The sequence below is a fragment of the Uranotaenia lowii genome, chromosome 3, assembly GCF_029784155.1.
Source record: "Uranotaenia lowii strain MFRU-FL chromosome 3, ASM2978415v1, whole genome shotgun sequence".
In the NCBI taxonomy this organism is placed as follows: domain Eukaryota; kingdom Metazoa; phylum Arthropoda; class Insecta; order Diptera; family Culicidae; genus Uranotaenia; species Uranotaenia lowii.
The window spans coordinates 231,831,896-231,852,163 of NC_073693.1; the positions used below are offsets into that span (position 1 = coordinate 231,831,896).

At 37.4% G+C, this 20,268-nt stretch overlaps 2 protein-coding genes across 2 annotated transcripts; one reads left to right on the plus strand and one right to left on the minus strand.

The window, feature by feature from the left end:
- The first annotated feature begins 16,973 nt into the window (after positions 1-16,973).
- On the plus strand, positions 16,974-18,283 carry LOC129753586 (non-structural maintenance of chromosomes element 1 homolog). The gene is made up of 3 exons (XM_055749417.1): positions 16,974-17,114; positions 17,211-17,707; positions 17,798-18,283. The coding sequence occupies exons 1-3, from the start codon at positions 17,003-17,005 to the stop codon at positions 17,903-17,905; spliced, it is 717 nt and encodes a 238-aa protein (XP_055605392.1). The 5' UTR covers positions 16,974-17,002; the 3' UTR covers positions 17,906-18,283.
- A 305-nt stretch (positions 18,284-18,588) lies between these two features.
- Positions 18,589-19,955, minus strand: LOC129753584 (arp2/3 complex-activating protein rickA). Its single transcript, XM_055749413.1, has 2 exons — positions 19,801-19,955; positions 18,589-19,729 (listed from the first exon to the last, which is right to left on the minus strand). Exons 1-2 carry the CDS (start codon positions 19,819-19,821, stop codon positions 18,638-18,640), a joined length of 1,113 nt encoding a protein of 370 aa, XP_055605388.1. The 5' UTR covers positions 19,822-19,955; the 3' UTR covers positions 18,589-18,637.
- Between the last annotated feature and the right edge of the window lie 313 nt (positions 19,956-20,268).

Here is a 20,268-nt window from a genome sequence, read left to right on the forward strand (position 1 = left end):
TTATAACTTTCAGTACATGTTTGGCGATTTTCGAATGAAAAAAATTGTTTTCACATAAAGGGTGTTCGGATAAAAAAGTGGATAGACTAAATTGCGTGTAAATCGAGTATTTGTTTATAAAAAAAATCAAATCTTTTGAATTTTGAAGTTCAATACGTCGAAAAGACGAAAAAATGCTCAGTTAAGATTCCGGTTGACCTAGTCCAAATTAGCAAGCCTTTCGTTTGACGCCTGCCATCAGATTTTGCACAGTCACCTTATCCACTTTCTTTGCCGCAGAACGCCAGTTTCCTTTGAACTGCTTTTCGCTGCTAATAGTTTTTTGGGTCTTCTTAAGGTGCTGCTTAACTATCGTCCAATATTTTCCGATTGGGCGAGGTTCTGGTGTGTTGGTGGGGTTCTCATCCTTGGACACAACCTGAATGTTGTTGGCGGCATACCACTCTAAGGTTTTCTTCCTCATAATGGAACGATGCATAATCCGGCAAAAACAGTACAGCACAGACAAGTCATTTCATCAGGAAAGGCAGCAAACGCTTTTGAAGACACCCCAAGCAACCAAAAGTCATACATTTACTTGAATGCAGGCATTGAAAGTTACATATTGGCTGACAAAGAGAATCAACTGCCCAATTCCATTTAGTGAACTTTATGTACTCATTAATGAACTTGAAAGTTGCAAAAGTGATTAATATGTACGTTGTATGTGACTTGTTTTGCCCAATTCCCATTAGTGAACTATATGTACTCATTAACGAACTTGAAAGTTGCAAAAGTGATCTATACGTACGTTATACGGGACTTAAGTCACATAAAGGGCACAAAAGTGCTCAATACGGGATTTGGTAAGTCACATAAAGGACACAAAAGTGCTCAAACGGGATTTGATAAGTCACAAAAAGTGCATCGATGTGCTTTTAAAATCAAATCACCTCTTCGAGTTTTAGTTTTAGTTAAAACAACATCTAGGCGTGGTCTCGTGGTAGTGTGTTCGATTCTCACCACGAAGGTCGGGGTTCGATCACCAAGCCGGGCAAGTTTTTTTTTTTCAATAAGTAATTTTGTATTTGAGTGACCATTCTGAAGCAATATATGTAGGAAATGTAGGACGAAGCGAAGCAGTTGAGCAATTTGTCGAGTTTGAAATCCGGCGCGTAGCATTATGGTAGCAGCGGTACAGAACACAGTAAATAATCAAGAGAAGGTGATATGAACCGAAGCCAACGGTTCAGTTGAGATAGAGAGAGATTTTTTTTGCTCATTTTACGATTTTTTGGAAGCTGAATTAAGAGGCCGCTGGAAGCTGAATAAAGATCATTAAGACTTGTTTTGGAACTTGAAAGTATCAATAAGAACTTAAATTTTGAGCTGCATAGAACGTACTTCATATCAATGATGGGGCTGAGTAAGCGTTTTTGTACCTGTTTTATGGGACTTTTGGTTGCTTGGGACTCTTTCGCGTAAATTTCCTGGTTGAAGGTCCCAGTTGCAACAAAAATGTAGCTTTTGAATCAACTGGTACAGATAGCTTGCCAAGCGAGATATTTCTTAGCTAACTTTGATAGTTTAATATGCTTTTAAATGTTTGCCACCTTTCCCCTTCCGGTTGCTGTATAAAACTCTTGTCCCGGAAGCTGCCTGAAGTCTGCCTTGGCGTAGGTTTCGTCGTGCATTACCACGCAATCAAACTTTGTCAACAATGTCGTATGCAGTTACGACAACTTTTTTTTTGCAGTATGGTTTTGCTTTTCATTGCGATTATCAGTCAGTTTTTAAGCTTCATGCAGGGTTGTAGACGATAATCCCAACTTATTGGCGACATCTCGAACGGAGAGATTGGAGTTCCGCTTGAAAGTGCTAGCCACTCTTCTGTTCGTCACTGCGACTTCCTAGTTGCCCGGATTCCCGGCTTCCTAGTTGTCGACAAACGTTCCCCAAACAATTTTATTACTTTGATGACGGTTGATTTCGCCACATTCAACGATTTTGCTATTTCTGCGTGCTAAAGTTTGGATTTTCACAACGCATTTACAAAATTCTGATTCGTAGATCGTCTTGCTTGGACGCCATTTTGAAAACTAAATTTAGTTGACCACTTTTTGATCCGAACACCCTTTATAAATTTCCATAAAAACATTAAAACCCATTGCGTTAATTCAGGACTGGATGGATCGCTTATTCTATTGAATGTTATAGGGACGAAAATAAAACCTAAGGAATTTTGCCGTTCGCGAGCCAGGTTTTTGAAAAAATTTATCATATAGGTTTGGTGGCCTACAATTCCCTACAACTTTTCAAAAACCCAAAAAATTTACCTTTTTTTAGAACAATCATAACTGTGGACAATAAAACTATCAAAAAATAAGTTATGTTACGAAATGATATGTTAAAAATGTAGAAAACCATATAATTTATATTTTTTACTTTAAAGAAGCTGTGGAGCAAAGGAAAAAGTGGCATAAGAATCCCACTTTACCCCTTTTTTGTAGTAACGAATGCCATAAAAATTATAAAACGTCCTTAATAAAATAATTAAAATAATTATAACACCGTTTTATAAGTGAAATTATTTATTTATTCTATAGTAGAAAAATGTAGTTTTAAATAAAATGTTTTATAAATTGAATAAATTTTCCGATAAGAGAATTGGTACTTTAAGCCTTAAGTTCAATTTAAACTGCAGAATAATACTAAAATGAAAACCTGTATTTCGCCAATAACTCAAAAAAGCAAAATAATTAAGGTTTGTAACATGATGAGAATCGAGGGGAAACGTTTAACAATGTGTTTGTTTTGACTCTCCCCAATGTGTTTCAATTTCCTTTTAATTTTCACCTGAGGTAAACAAGGACTTTTAGATTGCCGATAACAATCAACTATTCACACAGTGATTTTAACTGTTTTATGCTCTGCTCAAATCTTTCAATGAAAGCTATTAATTCTTACCTACCAGTAGACCCACTTCATCTGTTAGCTATCGTAATTCCCATTCTTGCTCGCTTTTGACCGATGCAGTCGAAAGAACAAAGCATATCGGTAAACATATAGATTTAAATCAGTAATTTATTTTTTATAATTTATCGATCATCAGATTAAAAAAATAAAATATTTTAATTAACAGGCATATCTGAATAAGTTTATTGATTTTAGTCTATTGTTAGTTTCACACCGAACATTCCTCTAATTAGACTAATTGGTTGAGTTTCCTGGTAGGACGACTTTTGTTGCAAACGAAATAGAGCATTACGAGATTGACGAAGTGATTGGCCTGGGCATTTATTTTCCTTTAGGAAAAGCAACTTCAAATAACTCCTCTCCCTTGGATCATTTTTGACACAGCCGACGGCAAATTTCAGTGCTTGATCCGACCGATTCATTTGAAGAAACACACGGGGCGTGAATTTTGGGATTTCTTAACTGTTTATTGCCAATTGATGCCAATGATGTTTAAAACAGGACCTGCCCTAAGGCAAAATGAAAGTGATTTTAGCTAGTTAGTTGTGCTTTCAAGGTGCGTTGATGTAAATGATTTGTGTTTTCCTGAGATGGTTCTGGATTGTTAATGAAAAATTTAGCAATTGGAAGAAGAATTTGTTGACGCATCTGTAACATCTTAAATTTCTCAAGTTTTCAAAAATTTTGAATTTTTTCAACCGTAACTGATTGAACCACTGATAGCCGCCCACATAAGTGACTGCCAAGCTAAAACATCAAGCCGTTACAGTAGCTAATTCATGCAGCATATCATGTCTGACTTGCAACTGGCACTAGAATAAGTCAAAATAGTGCCACGAAAATCTCACGCGTAGTTTTGGCCAAAAATGATTAACAAAGCCGACACTCTCTGGATTTTTTTTGTAGTCAAGAGTTTCAGTCGTCAAAATTAAATTCCCGCCTTAAGTTAAAGAGACACGTTGACTCGTTCTAGCGCGGCACATCTGCGCTCAACCGTTGACATATCGATACGGAAATCGAATTACCGTGACCTATAAATGGCTACCGGAAATGCACACGAGCGTTCCATTGATCGGTGAAACATCAACTGCACTTTATCGCATCACACGGGCGGAAGTTGGGAGAAAAAAATCTGTACACTTCTGTGAGAGCGATATTTATAATATCACTGTTTTTATCGAAATCAAATAATGACCGCATTAACTAGCAGGGAAGATTTAGATTTAAAGTCAACATGTTAAAAACTTGAATTTTCTTTCACGTCTTCGAATTAAAAAAAAAGTGCGATTTGCATACATGTGGAAAAAAATTAAGGCTTCAACAATTCACATGTGACAACAATTGAAATGTGATTCAACAAAAACCAGTCTGTTAGAACTCGGAATGTTACAAAATGTATTTTACTTTTTCAAAATTTACACTTTATTCTAACTACCAGTGTCCAATCAAATGATCAGTTTAAACAAATCCCATCATTCATCCCTCAATGCAAGAAAAAGGAAGGTTGATTGGGTAGTTTATCGTTTGCACCTCCATCCTTCCACGATTTTAAATTTTCCGTCAGCTTATCAAGACTGGACTTGATGGCTTCAGGCCATCCAGTTCGTTCTTTGACCACTTCATCGACCAGCTGAAGATATTCAACGACATCTCCGAACACTTCATGCCGGGCCCGGATTTGGGCATTCTGCAATTGATCATAAATTTCAACGTTGGCACTTAAAAATCTATGAAATGGCTTGGAATGACTTATCGAGAAATCGAAACTCAATTCTGATTACAATTTAAATACTTACGACTTCGTGTAACAGGAGCCACCAGCACAAAACTTGTACAAAAATGGCACTGACACCGCGCTTCATTGTATTGATGATTGTCTGCTGTTACTGGAGAAGAATGAACACTAGTCTCAGAATCGATGAAGCCGTACGGCTTTATAACATTGATAAAAATTGTTTATGGATTTTAATTAGCGAACACCTTTTTCGTTACACTCAACATATGTTCTGTAACCTAAAAGTTACAGTTGTTTTTTATATCCTCTATGCTTTATTTTATGTCTCTTCTATCGAGAATTTTATTATGCAATAAAAATAAGCAAACCGTGTCAGAATTTTCTTCCTCGGGCTGAAATTTTTTCAAGAATGTCGTACTGTAAAACCATTTTTTTAAATTTTCGTAATTTTCATACATTTTTGTAATTTTTGTAATTTTTGTAATTTTTGTAATTTTTGTGATTTTTGTAATTTTTGTAATTTTTGTAATTTTTGTAATTTTTGTAATTTTTGTAATTTTTGTAATTTTTGTAATTTTTGTAATTTTTGTAATTTTTGTAATTTTTGTAATTTTTATAATTTTTGTAATTTTTGTAATTTTTGTAATTTTTGTAATTTTTGTAATTTTTGTAATTTTTGTAATTTTTGTAATTTTTGTGATTTTTGTAATTTTTGTAATTTTTGTAATTTTTGTAATTTTTGTAATTTTTGTAATTTTTGTAATTTTTGTAATTTTTGTAATTTTTGTAATTTTTGTAATTTTTGTAGATTTTGTAACTTTTGTAATTTTTGTAATTTTTGTAATTTTTGTAATTTTTGTAATTTTTGTAATTTTGGTTATTTTTGTAATTTTTGATATTTTTGTAGTTTTTGTAATTTTTGTAATTTTTGTAATTTGGTAATTTTTGTAATTTTTGAAATTTTTGAAATTTTTGTATTTTTTGTAATTTTTGTAATTTTTGTAATTTTTGTAATTTTTGTATTTTTTGTAATTTTTGTAATTTTTGTAATTTTTGTAATTTTTGTAATTTTTGTAATTTTTGTAATTTTTGTTATTTTTTGTAATTTTTGTAATTTTTGTAATTTTTGTAATTTTTGTAATTTTTGTAATTTTTGTAATTTTTGTAATTTTTGTAATTTTTGTAATTTTTGCAATTTTTGTAATTTTTGCAATTTTTGTAATTTTTGTAATTTTTGTAATTTTTGTAATTTTTGTAATTTTTGTTATTTTTGTTATTTTCGCAATTTTTGTAATTTTTGTAATTTTTTTTAATTTGTTATCTTTGAAATTTTATTGATTTTGAAAAATTTTATACCGTGGTTGAATTAAAGAGTATTTTTTGATTGCCTTTTTAATTTTATTATTATTTTGTAATGGTTTTGATTTCTTCAAGTAATTTTAGTATTTTCAAGCTTTTTTTTATTTTTGTTTATTTTTTTATGTTATTTTTGTGATTGGTGCAACGTCTTATTTTTAAATATATTTCATATTCTTCATATTTATTTTCTGTCCTATTACTTTGATAATAATATGATATGACAATATAAATTTGTGATTTTGTAACGGTTTTGTTTCTTTTATAAACTAAAAGCTGTTTGTTTATGAACACAGAACTCGATATCAGTTTACAAACTCCGTTACGTTACTTACACACTTCGTCATATCATGGTGTAATCAAAGTGACGTCATGCATCCAGCCATATTTTTTATCGACCTTTTCCGCATACAATAACTTTGTCCTTGTCTGGGTTGCCAGGTGCCCAGATGTGTCTGTAGAACCCAATCGTCCAGACCATGATGCCTCTAGATATGGTGGTCTCTCTTTGGCAAAAAGTAGACGAGGGTTGGATGCAGAGGAGGAGCCGAAATTTGACAGCTGGCTGTTGGCTGGCTGGGATGCCAGGTGCTCTGATTTTTTGTAAAACACGAAGTTTTGCCAATCACCAAGCTATTGCTTAGACAAAGATTTCGCCTTGATTTTTGCAAATATAATTCATAGAATCGAAACAAAATCTTCCGGCTGAGCTCCGGGCTGGTAAGCAAAGCTGGAAGAAGTTGAACCTATAAACGACGGTGCCAGCTTTGTCGGTAGCGGTGAATAACATTAATTTTGCATTACTTATGACAAATTTATGATTATTCAACACTTTTTTCTTTCAAGAGCTATCTAGAAGCAGCAGAAAGTCATCGAATCGGATGGTAACATCGCGAGGCGTTACATTCCATCGTCCGAGAAGCGCCCTCCTGCAGGAACATCCGATCTTCATCGAGATGAAAAAGCTGCTTCAGGAGGACCCCCGTCTGTTGCCATCGCTGCTCCAGAAGATCCAATCGAGTAATCCGGATCTGATGGGAAAATCAGATGAAGTTTTTGGCACTTTTGAATGATGGGACCGATGAGCTGAAATAGGAAAATAGGCGCAACGTTAGGCGCCTGAGCAGCATGACGATAAGTCCGATGAGTGGGTTGGGGAAACAGTTCGATCCACTGCAGACTGTTGATTGTCCGGAATGTATTGAGCCCCTGAAGGATTCTGCAGGTGATGCTGTCCAATTGCTAGTCATCCTCAAGTGCTGCAAAGCTCCAGCTCAGCGCTGCTCGTGGGTGGTGGTGAAGGTAGATTAACTGAATATGTTAATATTGAAAAAGGCTTAAGCAGTATTTACATGATGCAACAGATATTTGAAAAAAAAAATTCAAACCATAAAATCGTTTATCATTTAATCATGAAAATTATCAATAGCAGAATTTATAGCATTCCTTTAGCAGAACCGATTTACTTTTATTTTCATCCAACACTTTTCGATTGGAGGGAAACAAAATAGCTCTTTGGATAAGGTAACAAGAATAAGGAACAAGCAACATCCGGTTTAGGGTTTTGGTTGTTTGTTCCACCCTTTAAGATCCTTTCTATCATAACGGTCAATGAAAAGTTTTTCTTTTTCGGAACATACGGATAGACCGAACTGTATTGTAATTTTATTATAAAAAAGTGTTTAGAATACAAATTAATTCATTGAATATACTTATATCATTGCTTTTTTTCCGAAAACTCAATTTAAATATAATAAAATAAACTAAACCCCAGTACAGTTTTGAATCTTTTGATCTTTCGTTTACGATTGGCTTGTGCACATACACACTTTTTTGCCATCTGATTTTTTATCTCTAACACCTGGCATCCCTGGACCCCTTTTTTCGTAAACACTACAGCCAGCTGTCAAAACTTTTTTTCAATATGGCGGAATGGCGATTTGGCATATGAGATCACCATACTGGAGGCATCATAGTCCAGACATTGCTCAGACACAGATTTTGCCGTGATTTTTGCTGAGAATACACAGAATTACAGACTTCAAAATAAATGCTCACACGCAACGCTAAACTCTAGTTTTTAAACAAATTTGTGACACACCCCACTTTTTTTCCAAATTGCCCTGTTTTTTTTATCTAAAACACCTGGCATCCCTGGTCCTTGCACTTGAACGCTGATAAAGCACACGCTCTTTTTTTTAAACTCAAAATTAAGTATTTTTGGCTCAAAACAGCACTTCGGTGGCTTTTTTTTTATAAATCGTTTATTTGAAACGGCTCATACCGAAGGTTTTAAGGAGCCAAAGTCTGTTTTTTTTTTGTATTTACAATTCATTGTTAAGAACTAGAATAGATATAGGGAAAATAGTAAAGGATTGTTTAAAGACAGAGGTTGATAGCTTTCAAGAAGAGGTAGATTTCGAACATGTAATCAAGGTCTATCGCAGCTAATACATCTCTTACTGGGGTGTAGGGTGGTTTCCCTCGGGCCCGAAGGGAGTCCAATAAATCCGCTCTGGCGGCTAGATGGACCTCACATGACCAAACGATATGCTCGATGTCGTGGTAACCTTGGCCACAGCCACACAAATTGCTGCCAGCAATATTTAAACGATAGAGTACCGCATCCATGGAATAATGATTGGACATGAGACGGGAGAATATACGAATAAAATCCCGACTCAGGTCCAACCTATTAAACCAGGGTTTGAGGCTTACCTTTGGAATAATCGAGTGGAGCCAGCGGCCCTTCTCATCTTCGTACCATTTGCGCTGCCAGTTGACGAGAGCGTTTCGACGAATCAAAAAATAGAACTCATTGAAGGCAATTTGACGCTGATAAATATCGCCTTCAGTTGCACCCACCTTCGCTAGTGAGTCTGCCTTCTCATTGCCCACTATCGAGCAATGTGAAGGAACCCAGACGAAGGTGATGCTAAAGCAGCGTCTTGATAAAGCACTCAACGTTATCCGTATCTTCTCAAGGAAGTACGGTGAGTGCTTTCCGGGCTTTATTGATCGAATAGCCTCAACTGAGCTGAGACTGTCCGTTACAATGAAATAGTGTTCAACGGTTCGCGTGGCTATGTTATCCAGTGCCCAATGAATGGCTGCTAATTCAGCGATATACACGGAGCATGGAGATTGCAGACTATAAGATGCACAGGATATTTGATTGTACACTCCAAACCCGGTACACTCGTTTATAAGAGATCCATCAGTAAAGTACATTTGTTCAGCATTGACGTGTCCATACTTTGCATAAAAAATCCTTGGAACAACGAAGGGACGGTGTTGTTCAGGGATCCCGCGGATTTCCTGCTGCATGGACAAATCAAACTGGACAGAGGAAATGTCGTAATCAGGGAGAAAAACACGGATGGAAGAATACGATGAAGGATTAACCTGCATAGACATGAATTCATGATATACAGCCCTATATCTTGTTTGAAAATTTTGCTCAAGGAGCTTCTCGAAATTTGCAATCACCAATGGGTTCATGACATCACACCTGATGAGGAACCGGAGAGATAGTGAATAAAATCGATCTTTCAGTGGAAGTATACCTGCCAAAACTTCGAGACTCATGGTATGCGTTGAGGGCATACAACCCAATGCTATTCGTAGACATCGATATTGAATACGCTCGAGTTTGATGAGGTGCGTTTTAGCAGTTGATTGGAAACAGAAACTGCCATATTCCATCACTGAGAGAATCGTTGTACGGTACAGTTTTATAAGATCTTCTGGATGGGCTCCCCACCAGGTGCCAGTGATTGATCGGAGAAAATTGATTCTTTGTTGGCATTTTCCTTTCAGATACTCAATATGGGCTCTCCAGGTACACTTGGAATCAAACCAAACCCCAAGATACTTAAAACACCTCGATTGAGTGATCGTTCTGCCTAGGAGATGAAGCTTAGGTTGAGCAGGTCTACGCTTCTTAGAGAAAACAACCATCTCCGTTTTCTGTGGAGAAAACTCAATCCCAAGTCCCAAAGCCCAGGTTGACAATCTGTCTAAAGCAGTGGTTTTCAAAGTGGTCCCTACCGCCCCCTTGAGGGCGCTGAGAGCTTCCAGGGGGGCGGTGAGCTCAATGTTGAAATTTGGGGGGCGTTGGAAAGGCTCAGAGGGGCGGTGAGGTCGTAATCCACATTTTCATAATTCACGAAACATTATAAATTTGGAATAACAACGAGTAAGTTCGATGCAAAAAATGAAATTACGTTACAAAACTAGACATCAAGTTGAAGACTAAAATATTTATGATTTCACAGAGCTGCAAGCAAATTTTTTGTTCCAGTATCTCAATAATAATATTTTAATGTTACTAAAAGTTTTTTTTTCAAATTGTCACTGATTTTGTATACGCTCTACATGTTGATCTTTTTTGGTAAGAATATTTTGGGTTATACTAAAACAAGAATAATTTTAGATGGCAATGCTAGATAAAAAATCTAAAAATCTGATAAACAGAAAATACATTTGAAAAAATGTGTATTTAAAGGCGTTATTTGTGATTTAGTGAAGGATTTTTTTAAAGAAATTGTGTAAGATTTTTTTTAGATTAGAGAATTTTTATTTTAAGTTCTTATTTGTTCATCTCGATTTCAATCGATGCCGATTTGCCATGGATAAACTTTTAATCTTTTCGGTTATCACGAACATTGCCTGGATTTTGTTATTAGAATCTTATTTAAACTTTAAGACCCGTGAATGCTGCATAACTTTGAACAGGACTCATATTCAGATATATAGAAGTAATTCTATTCTCACGTTATTTCACCAGCTTTACAGTATTCGTATTCAATAATGCAACTTTGTTTTCAACACTAGGAAATTTCGTTTACCACAATTTAAGATATATGATTTGATATCAAACTTATCAATCAGTTTATGTTAATGTTCAGGAAACTTTACAAACAATAAAGTGTTTACTGGAGGTTGGAAGCAATATGAGGACCTTGGAACCAAATGGGTAGCCAGATTGCCCGGATATTTATTGAAAAAATCGTCAAAAGTCCGGTCCGGCCCGGTTGCCCGGAATTATTCATTTCATTTGCCAAAACAAACTAAATAAAATCAAATTGTGATTTTAAAATTTTAATTTATGTTTCCAAAACCAATTTTTTGAGCAAATTTTAAGGAAATAATCATGGAAAGTTTTTTGAATGCCTGAATAAAAACTGCTGATGAATTATGACGAAAAATTTTGTTTCAAGTTTTTTTTCTTGATTTTTTGTTAAGAAATTCCTGGGTTTTGAGAAAAATTTGCCTGGATATTATTCGGGTTTTTGATCGACAATTTTGAAATCAAATGCCCGGATTTTGCCAGGTTTTTAGATAAAATATCTCGGATTTTTCCTGCTCGGGTACGTGCTGGGAAAATTCTGGCAACCTAAATATAAGTTTTTTTTAAGGTTTATTAATGACACTTTACCACCTTGTGGCATTCGTGTCTAAATCTAAGTAAAAGTGAATAAAGTGTTATGTTTGGTAAATTTCCATATATTTAAAAACAAGCTCTTTTCTTTCGAATAAATCAGTATGCAAATAAAATTCTAAAAATCTGAATCATGAAATATAGTTCGATATATAAGAATCCATTGGCATTATTAAATCAAAATGAACCATTTTCACACTTATAATACCCTTTTGGCTCTGAAGGCCTCATATAAATTTTAAAGAATTTTGAGTTAAGCCTTACAACAACATCAAGTCAAAAGCTAATGGCTTTTTAACTGTCCAAATTTTCATTTTTTCATTAGATTTTCTGAAAATTTGCTCAGGGGGGCGTTGAGCTCGAAAATTTTGCAAAAGTGGGCGGTGAGTGAAAAAAGTTTGAAAACCACTGGTCTAAAGTATCTTGTAAAGGTCTGTGCAGATGAGACTCAGTAGATCCTGTGACAGACACCACGCCATCATCTGCAAGTTGTCTTAGAGTGCAGCCTTCAGAGAGACAACTGTCGATGTCGCTCACGTAAAAGTTGTACAAAAGTGGACTCAAACATGAACCCTGTGGGAGGCCCATGTAAGAGGTTCTTCTAATTGCAATATCTCCGTGAGCAAAGTTCAGATGTTTCTCACAAAGCAAGCTGTATAAGATGTTGTTCAATAGTGGAGGCAGACCTCGGGAGTGCAATTTGTCTGACAAAACCTCTATTGAGACAGCATCAAAAGCTCCCTTTATGTCTAGAAACACTGAAGCCATTTGCTCACGTTTCGCATACGCCATTTGTATCTCTGAAGACAGCAAAGCAAGACAATCGTTTGTCCCTTTGCCCCTTCGAAACCCAAATTGAGTATCTGAAAGGAGGCCATTTGTTTCCATCCACTTATCCAATCGGAACAAAATCATTTTCTCCATCAATTTCCGTATACAAGACAACATCGCTATTGGACGGTATGAATTGGGATCAGAAGCTGGTTTTCCGGGCTTTTGGATAGCAATGACTCTTACTTGTCTCCAATCTTGGGGAACAATGTTGTGCTCCAAGAATTGATTAAATAAATTTAACAAGCGAAATTTGGCGGCATCCGGAAGGTTTTTCAACAAGTTAAATTTTATTTTATCAATTCCCGGAGCTGAATTGTTGCAAGATAGGAGAGCAAGTGAGAATTCGACCATTGAAAAGCTGGAATCTAGATCACACCTATCTGGAGGCACATTCCGGATTATTTTTTGCACAGGTGTAGAATCTGGACAGACTTTCCGTGCGAAGTTAAATATCCATCTATGTGAATATTCTTCACTTTCATTTGTAGATGATCGGTTACGCATGCTTCGTGCCACTCTCCACAAGGTACTCAAGGATGTTTCCCGTGATAAACCACCCACAAAATTCCTCCAATACGCCTTTTTCTTCCCCTTGATCAAGTTTTTGAACTGATTTTCAAGGGAAACATATGTTTCAAAAAGGACGAGAGTTCCATGTTTTCGAAAATCTTTGAATGCTTTCGATTTGTCTTTATAAAGCTTGGAACACTGCTGGTCCCACCAAGGATTAGGGGGCCTTCTAGGAACAGATGAATCTGGGATGGGTTTCGTTTGAGCACAAAGTGCACTTTCATATATCAAACGTGAAAGAAAGTGGTACTCCTCCAACGGAGATAGAACATGCATAGAATCGATGGCTGTTATTATTTCGTCCGAGTACTTTTTCCAGTCGATGTGTCTTGTAAGGTCATATGTCATATTTATTGTGTTTGAAGAACTGACCCCATTAGTGATTGTAATTTCGATAGGCAAGTGATCACTACCATTAGGATCATGGACCACCTTCCACTGGCAATCAAATGATAGGGAATTTGAGCAGAGTGAGAGGTCAATTGCGCTTTGTCTTGCAGGAGGTTTAGGTACCCGTGTTTTTTCACCCGTGTTCAAAATTGTTAAATTGAAACTGTCACAAATGTCATAGATAAGAGTTGAACGACTATCGTCAATTTGTTCTCCCCAGACAGTTCCATGCGAATTGAAGTCCCCCAGGATCAACCTTGGCTCGGGGAGCACTGAGCACAGGTCCTCCAGGTGACTTCGATCCACTGCAACTCTATGAGGCCAGTACAAACTGACAACACATAAGTCCTTACTTCTTATAGTTGTATGACAAGCAACAGCTTCAATTCCGCCCGATAAAGGAAGGTGAATTCTATAAAAAGAGTGGCACTTATTGATCCCCAAAAGTACCCCTCCATAAGAATCGTCACGATCCAGGCGGATAATATTAAAATTGTGGAATGAGATGTTAGATTGAGAAGATAACCAAGTTTCGGACAATGCAAAAATATCACAGTTCGTTTTATGAAGTAAATGGTTGACCACATCCAGTTTAGGAATGAGACTACGACAGTTCCACTGTATAACAGTGATATCTCCGACCTCTCGGCGTGAATTAGCCATCGAGAGAGATAAACACTGAAAGAAGGGGCCAAGTTTGCATCAATTGCTCAAAAAATGTCTTCACAATAGGAAGCATTGCTGTAATAATGCTTCTAATGGAGTCCGATGCATCAAAAAACGAAAGCAGTCCATTCACAATATCGGACAGCTTGAAAAGTCCCATTTGGACAGTCACCGCAGAAGAGCTAGTGTTAGGTGTTGGGTGTTTTGATGTTCCTGCGACTGCAGGATCATTGGAAGATGTAGTTTTCCCGCGAAAACCAGGCGGGATTTGGTTCTCCTTATCCACTGAAGATTTCTTACCACTGCTGATTGATGAGCTGATTAGAGGGACCTTTTTAGGAATTTTAGGAGAAGTTACCTTTGAACGCTTCCGGGAGCTCCCTAACAAGAATGATGGCTGTTCTTCATCAGTTGTATCTGTGGCACCGTCGTCAACCGGCAGTACAGAAAAAACATTATTTGAGAGAGATTCTACCGGAGGAGATGTGCTTTTCAGAACTGCGGCATAGGAGCGTTTAGATCTTTCTATTAACGAACGCCTCTGTTTTACCCAACTGTTTTTAAATGCGTCACAAGAAGATAAATCATGGGGAGAACCTCCGCAATATACACATTTGTGAACTGTTGCGGAGCACGCTCCATCCCCATGATTTTCACCACAACGAGAACAACGAGGTTTACTACAACAGTGGGAGGCAGTATGTCCTATTTTGATGCATTTGTCGCAATTCATGGGACGAGGCACGAACAGCCTAACTGGAAGCCTTAGCATGTCATCAATGAGGACATAATGAGGGAGTGCTGTACCCTCAAATGTTACCCGAAATGAGGCTGACGGCGAATATTTTTTAACGCCAGCAACGACGGAGGCAGTCACGAGTTGGCGGCAGTCCAAGATTTTGACCTCAGTCGAGTCGAGGCTCCTGAATCTGCCCACACCGTGGGCTTTAACATATTCTGCTGTCAGACTCATTTCGGATATCACTCCCTCAATTTCCACCTCTCGAGATGGAACAAACACTCGATATTCCAAGTTGAAATGATTGCTGGCAACAATTTCGTTGGCTGCTTTCAGGCTAGCCACGACAACCCGCAATTTGTTAGGTCTTACCTTTGTAACGCTGGTTACAGAGGACCACTTAGCCAGAGTCTTCGTAATTTGAATAACGTTGAGTGGTTTTCCGTTAGGTTTAGGCCGGAAAAAACCACCCACGGACCAGCAAAAGTCGAATTAGCCGAATAAACCTTGATTCGGGGGGTCGCAGTTTCTGTGGGTGATGGCGAGAGATCTTCTTTTGTAAATGTATGAGCACCTGAAGGACCCGCTTCATCAACTGAGATGTTATTCTCAGTGGAAAAGCTAGGGTCCTCCAGGTGCTCAACATTTTCATAGAGGATGCTCCCATCATCCATAGGAACTGTGGGTTCCTCCCCCCCGCCTTCGCTCATATTTTATTACGGGGACAAATATGTCTTCCGTAATTAAAATATGAACGAAGTACACTCACAAAATCCGAAAAAAAAACAAAGAGAAAAGGTAGCTAGGGATAGTACTAGTTTAGGTTAAAAAAAAAGGGAAAATGAATAAAGCAAATACAAATCTTAATTTTTTGTTGTTGTTGCATCAAATGAGTCCAGTGCGGCTTTGTTTTGTAGCCACCCTCCGCTCAGCTCGATTGCGATATGGCAGCTGATTTGATGACCTTGATGACCACGTGGCTTGGTCGAAAAAAGCGCTTTCTTCTTTGGTGGTCGACTGGCTATCGTGTTGAGGCTCCTTCTGGTCCCCGGCGACGGCACACCTACTCCGGATGGCGGGTTACCTATTGGATCCCTCGAACTCCCTTACGGCACATTCAAGGCCAGTTGTATCAGGCTGGAAACACGATGCGCGTACCGAAAATCACACACTATTGTTTCGTTTTAGAAGAGCGATAAAACAATGCGACTGCACGGTACAAACTTTACGGTTGGAATCCACTTCGGTGGCTTCCCTCAACTTTGAGTTTGACTGCGCAATAGCAAAACTGAGTTGTGATAGGCATACTCAATACTAAGTTCGGCAGCCGAACTCGGATTTATCCTTTTTTTTCGAGGGTAGCTGATATTAAGGGAATTAAAGGATGATTAAAATTTGTTGTACCCGGATGTTGCTGTTCCGGTACATTGCATTGCAAATACAGAGCGGTGGAAAGTTTTGACACTCCCGGTCAAAGAAAACTTCCGGATATTACTTCCTAAGGGAAGTAAACAACATCCGGAAGTTTCCGGACATTCCAAGCCGCTCACCATATGATGACAATGACGGACAGAATTTAACGCTGACACGGTGAACATGCATTTCATTATTCATAGTCTTCCGGTAATTGTTCCGGAAAGACAAAATTTTGCGACGTGTTCGTTGGTTGCTGTTCCGGTTCGAACTGAACTCGCTAAGTGTTTTCAGTCCAACAAAGAGAGTTCAATTTTTAGTTCATAAGGTCGAACTCAGCTTTGATCCCTCGCCGAAGGAAAAAAGGGATCAATTTTGAGTTCGCAGTTCGAACTCCGTTTTGATCCATCGCAAGGAGGAAAAAAGGGTACTTTACTTTAAGTTCATAGAATCGAACTATGTTTTGAACCTCGGTCATAACTCATACTTAATTTTGAGTTTAAAAAAAAGAGCGTGCAGACCCCAAAAAAATTATACAGGGATGCCAAGTATTTCAAATTTCTTAAAATTAGAAATCTCGGCACATCCGTTTTTTATTTAATCCGGTTTTGTTCAAAAATCTAGCTTTTTAAAATTTACTGCAATATTATTTTAAAGAACAATCAAAATTTAATCACAGGAACTGTGAAATATGTTTAAATCGCATAAAAAAAAGTTTTGCGATGAAAAATGTATGCATACAAACAAATCTTCCAACCTGCCATCCCTGTATTGAAAACGTTGGTGAAAAAAAGAAAAGAAAAATGTTCAATTTTTTATGAATGCCGCGATGCGTGTCCGTTTTATTTGAAAATTTTTGCAGTTAATCCGTTTTAAATATCGCCATTTAAATTTTACAAACATGGTTTCTGCATATTCGAACATTCATTGCGCTTTTCTGCAATCCTGCGTTCATCATGGTATTATAGAACTAGAAGATGCTTTAAAGTTCCTCACTCGGCTGTATAAAACCGGTAAGTTGTTGATTTTCGTTTTGTTTTTGAATTCCGTAGAACCAATTAACAGAATTCTCAATAAGTGTTATGATTTCAATTTATCTTTTCATATAGAGAAACCAAACGATGATGTTGTGAATCCAACCCAAATTTCTCTCCGTATTCTCGTCGCGGAGATCAATTTGCGCATCAGCAAATACGATCAAAAACTAGTCTTATTCGATTGCGAACCTTCGCTCAAAACGTTCATTATTTTCGTTAATATTTCGAATACCGGATTCAACCGGTTCCAGACAGCCTACTCGAACGGGGAGCTCAACCTTTTCCGATTGATTCTCCAAGCGTTGGCCAAGTCCCAAGCGCATCAAATCAGCCAAATTGAATGTCTGAATCTGACAGCCCAAATACCTAGAGTAAGAAGGGCGAAAAGAGTGACCAAAAGTCGCGCTGAAGAACTAATGCATGACTGGTGCCTCCAGGGCTATCTGGTCCTGGGAGGTGACGTTGTCAGGTTCGGCCCGAGGACGATTGTGGAGTTCAAACCTTATCTAATCAACCATTTCCCGGGCCACATTAAAGTTTGTCGCCTGTGCAAAGATGCCGTGTTCTACGTAAGTTGAGTGTTGTTTGTTGCAGTGGACGAAGTTCTTCCACAGGATTGTATGTAAGTAACATCTTTTGATTCTTCTATTTTTCTACAGGGTACATCCTGTGCTGAGTGCAAGGAACAAATGCACAAAAAATGTTTAACAACCTATATCAAACGAATGAAGAAATGTCCCGCCTGTAAAAAGCAATGGAAGGCTTAGACTTATAGTCATTCGATTTATTTTTTTGCTTTTAACCTAAAACTCATAAGTTTATTCTTAGAAAGTAGTAGTACTGAAGCATATTTTGAACATCATCAGGCCTTCAAAATGCATAATTCCTACATGATACAGGGTATATCAAAACAGCATCTTGAATTGCTAACCTTAAAACACTCAAAGAGATTTTTACAAAATGTGTTTTTGTTAATTTAAATTAAATTTGAATTTTTGATTTCTTCGTTTGTTAGTTAGGAAAGTTTAGATTCCAATATAACTTTCTCATTTGTTCGTTTTTCGTTATGTGACCCCCATACATATGAAAAGATGTGTGGTTTACTGATATTTAATAATTTAATAAACATAAGATCATCTTCGGTACTTTATGGCATTAGTTTTTATTGTTTAATTTAAATATTTTCACCTCTTAAATTAAGACTAACAAAAACAAGACATCTTACTATAATCCACCGAGTGTTTTGGAAAATATGAGAGTAATGGAGTAATTCCATAAGAAGAAAATTGCATCGTTTAAGTGAAAAAAAATCTCATTCACATTGTTACCTAACCTGATACGTAGAACTATTATTAAGCTGTATTGAATTTTGAAATGAGAAATGTACCTTAATTATCCAAGGGATCTTTCTCTGTATGGTAAACGGTATGCATCGAATCAACAACCGAAAAATTATTAAGCCATTTTTATTTCCTCAACAATAAATAACAATCGAAAAATTACATTTCAAGAATATCATCAAGCCACTGTTGCATATCTTCCTTGGTTTGTCGTTGCTCACCGCCTTGGGTTGGTTTGTTTTTTCCCGACTCTTTCTTGTTGTCCACTGAAGATTCTCCATTATCAATTGGAACCACATCGTTATCCGTTGCTGATGAGTTGCTCACCTTAACGGAGCTCATACGTTCCGAAATCCCACTCACTGCTGTCGTGGAATCCGAAGCGCCACGTGGCAAAGCTGAAGGGCCTATCAGGCAAGGTGTCGGTCGCAATGGATTTACTCCACCGGGAAAGGCATCCGGCCCGATCAGGCAAGGGTAAGGTTGCGGTGGGATTGGCTCTGCTGGTAAAGCATCCGGTCCAATAAGACAAGGAATTGGTTGCGGTGGGATTGGCTCAGCAGGCAAAGCGTCCGGTCCAATTAAACAAGGGAATGGTTGCGGTGGGATTGGCTCCACTGGCAAAGCGTCCGGTCCAATAAGGCAAGGTATTGGCTGAGGCGGAATAGCGTTTTCCGATCCAAAATTAGAATCAGCGTTCATTTTTATAGTTTTTAATTTGCTGTGAACTAAGGGCGATGATTTGTACTTTTTTATGTATTTTTGTGATTCTAGTTCAGCTTTCAACTTTAAGATATCGATTTCTCTAGACGTAAATATATCAACCGGGTAATGGTTCCTCTCGTGCAACGGAATTGAGACCAAACCCAGGTTCAGTTGTGCGGTGTCAATCTTAAAGTATTGGCCGTACTGATGTGCTGTTTTCCCACTCGCAATCGATGGTTCTTGAGCTTCTTTGACCCAGTGCTTTTCGGAACTCAAGAAAAAGTGTCCACTGGTAGAAGCAGGAATTTGTAACAGCTTTTCAAAATCGGCAGCCTTCTGCTGTTCGTCCTCGGAATCACTCCCACTCGATGGCAAATCACAGTTAAAGTTGGATTCGATGGGCCGTTTCGAAAATCGATCGTCGTAATCTATCAGAGGTTCTGGGGCCGGTACCGGGGCAACTTCCTTAGTAGGCTTACCGATTTTATTAGCCTTCTGCTTGACGGGATGAGGCTTTTTGTGAGCTTTGTCTTGGCGACGTTTGTCCTAGGAATGAAAAATCGAACGTAACTGCGCCATTTGCACTATAATTGCAGTTACACAATTAGATGACTCACCTTGCCAACGCTTTTATCCATTGCATACGAATTAATTCCGGTGCAACCTATGAATTATGGCTATGTGAAATTCTTCTAAAATCCCCAGAGATAAATTCACGCAGCATTCAACAACTACTCCAATGTTTACAAACGGAACGATCCGTCAAAGCTCGCAGTGGCTGGAAGATAAGCTTTCTGGGAGGGGTGGCAAACGAGTAAAAAAGTTTGTCATATGTTTAAAAAAAATTTTTTTTTCTTAATATTTATTGTTCGACTGAAGTCATACCCCAGTCTGTTTTGCTAATTTTAGTTTTTTTTTTTAAGTTTTCAAACATTAATGGCCATTTCACCCATAAACCGTTATTCAGCCAATATGGAACTTTCAAAGCACGCTTCAAAATACAAGTTCTTTTGAATGTTTCTCAATTTTAATACATAAATTCCATTGAAGTTTATTCAGATTTGTTCAGCCAAATCGTCAAATAA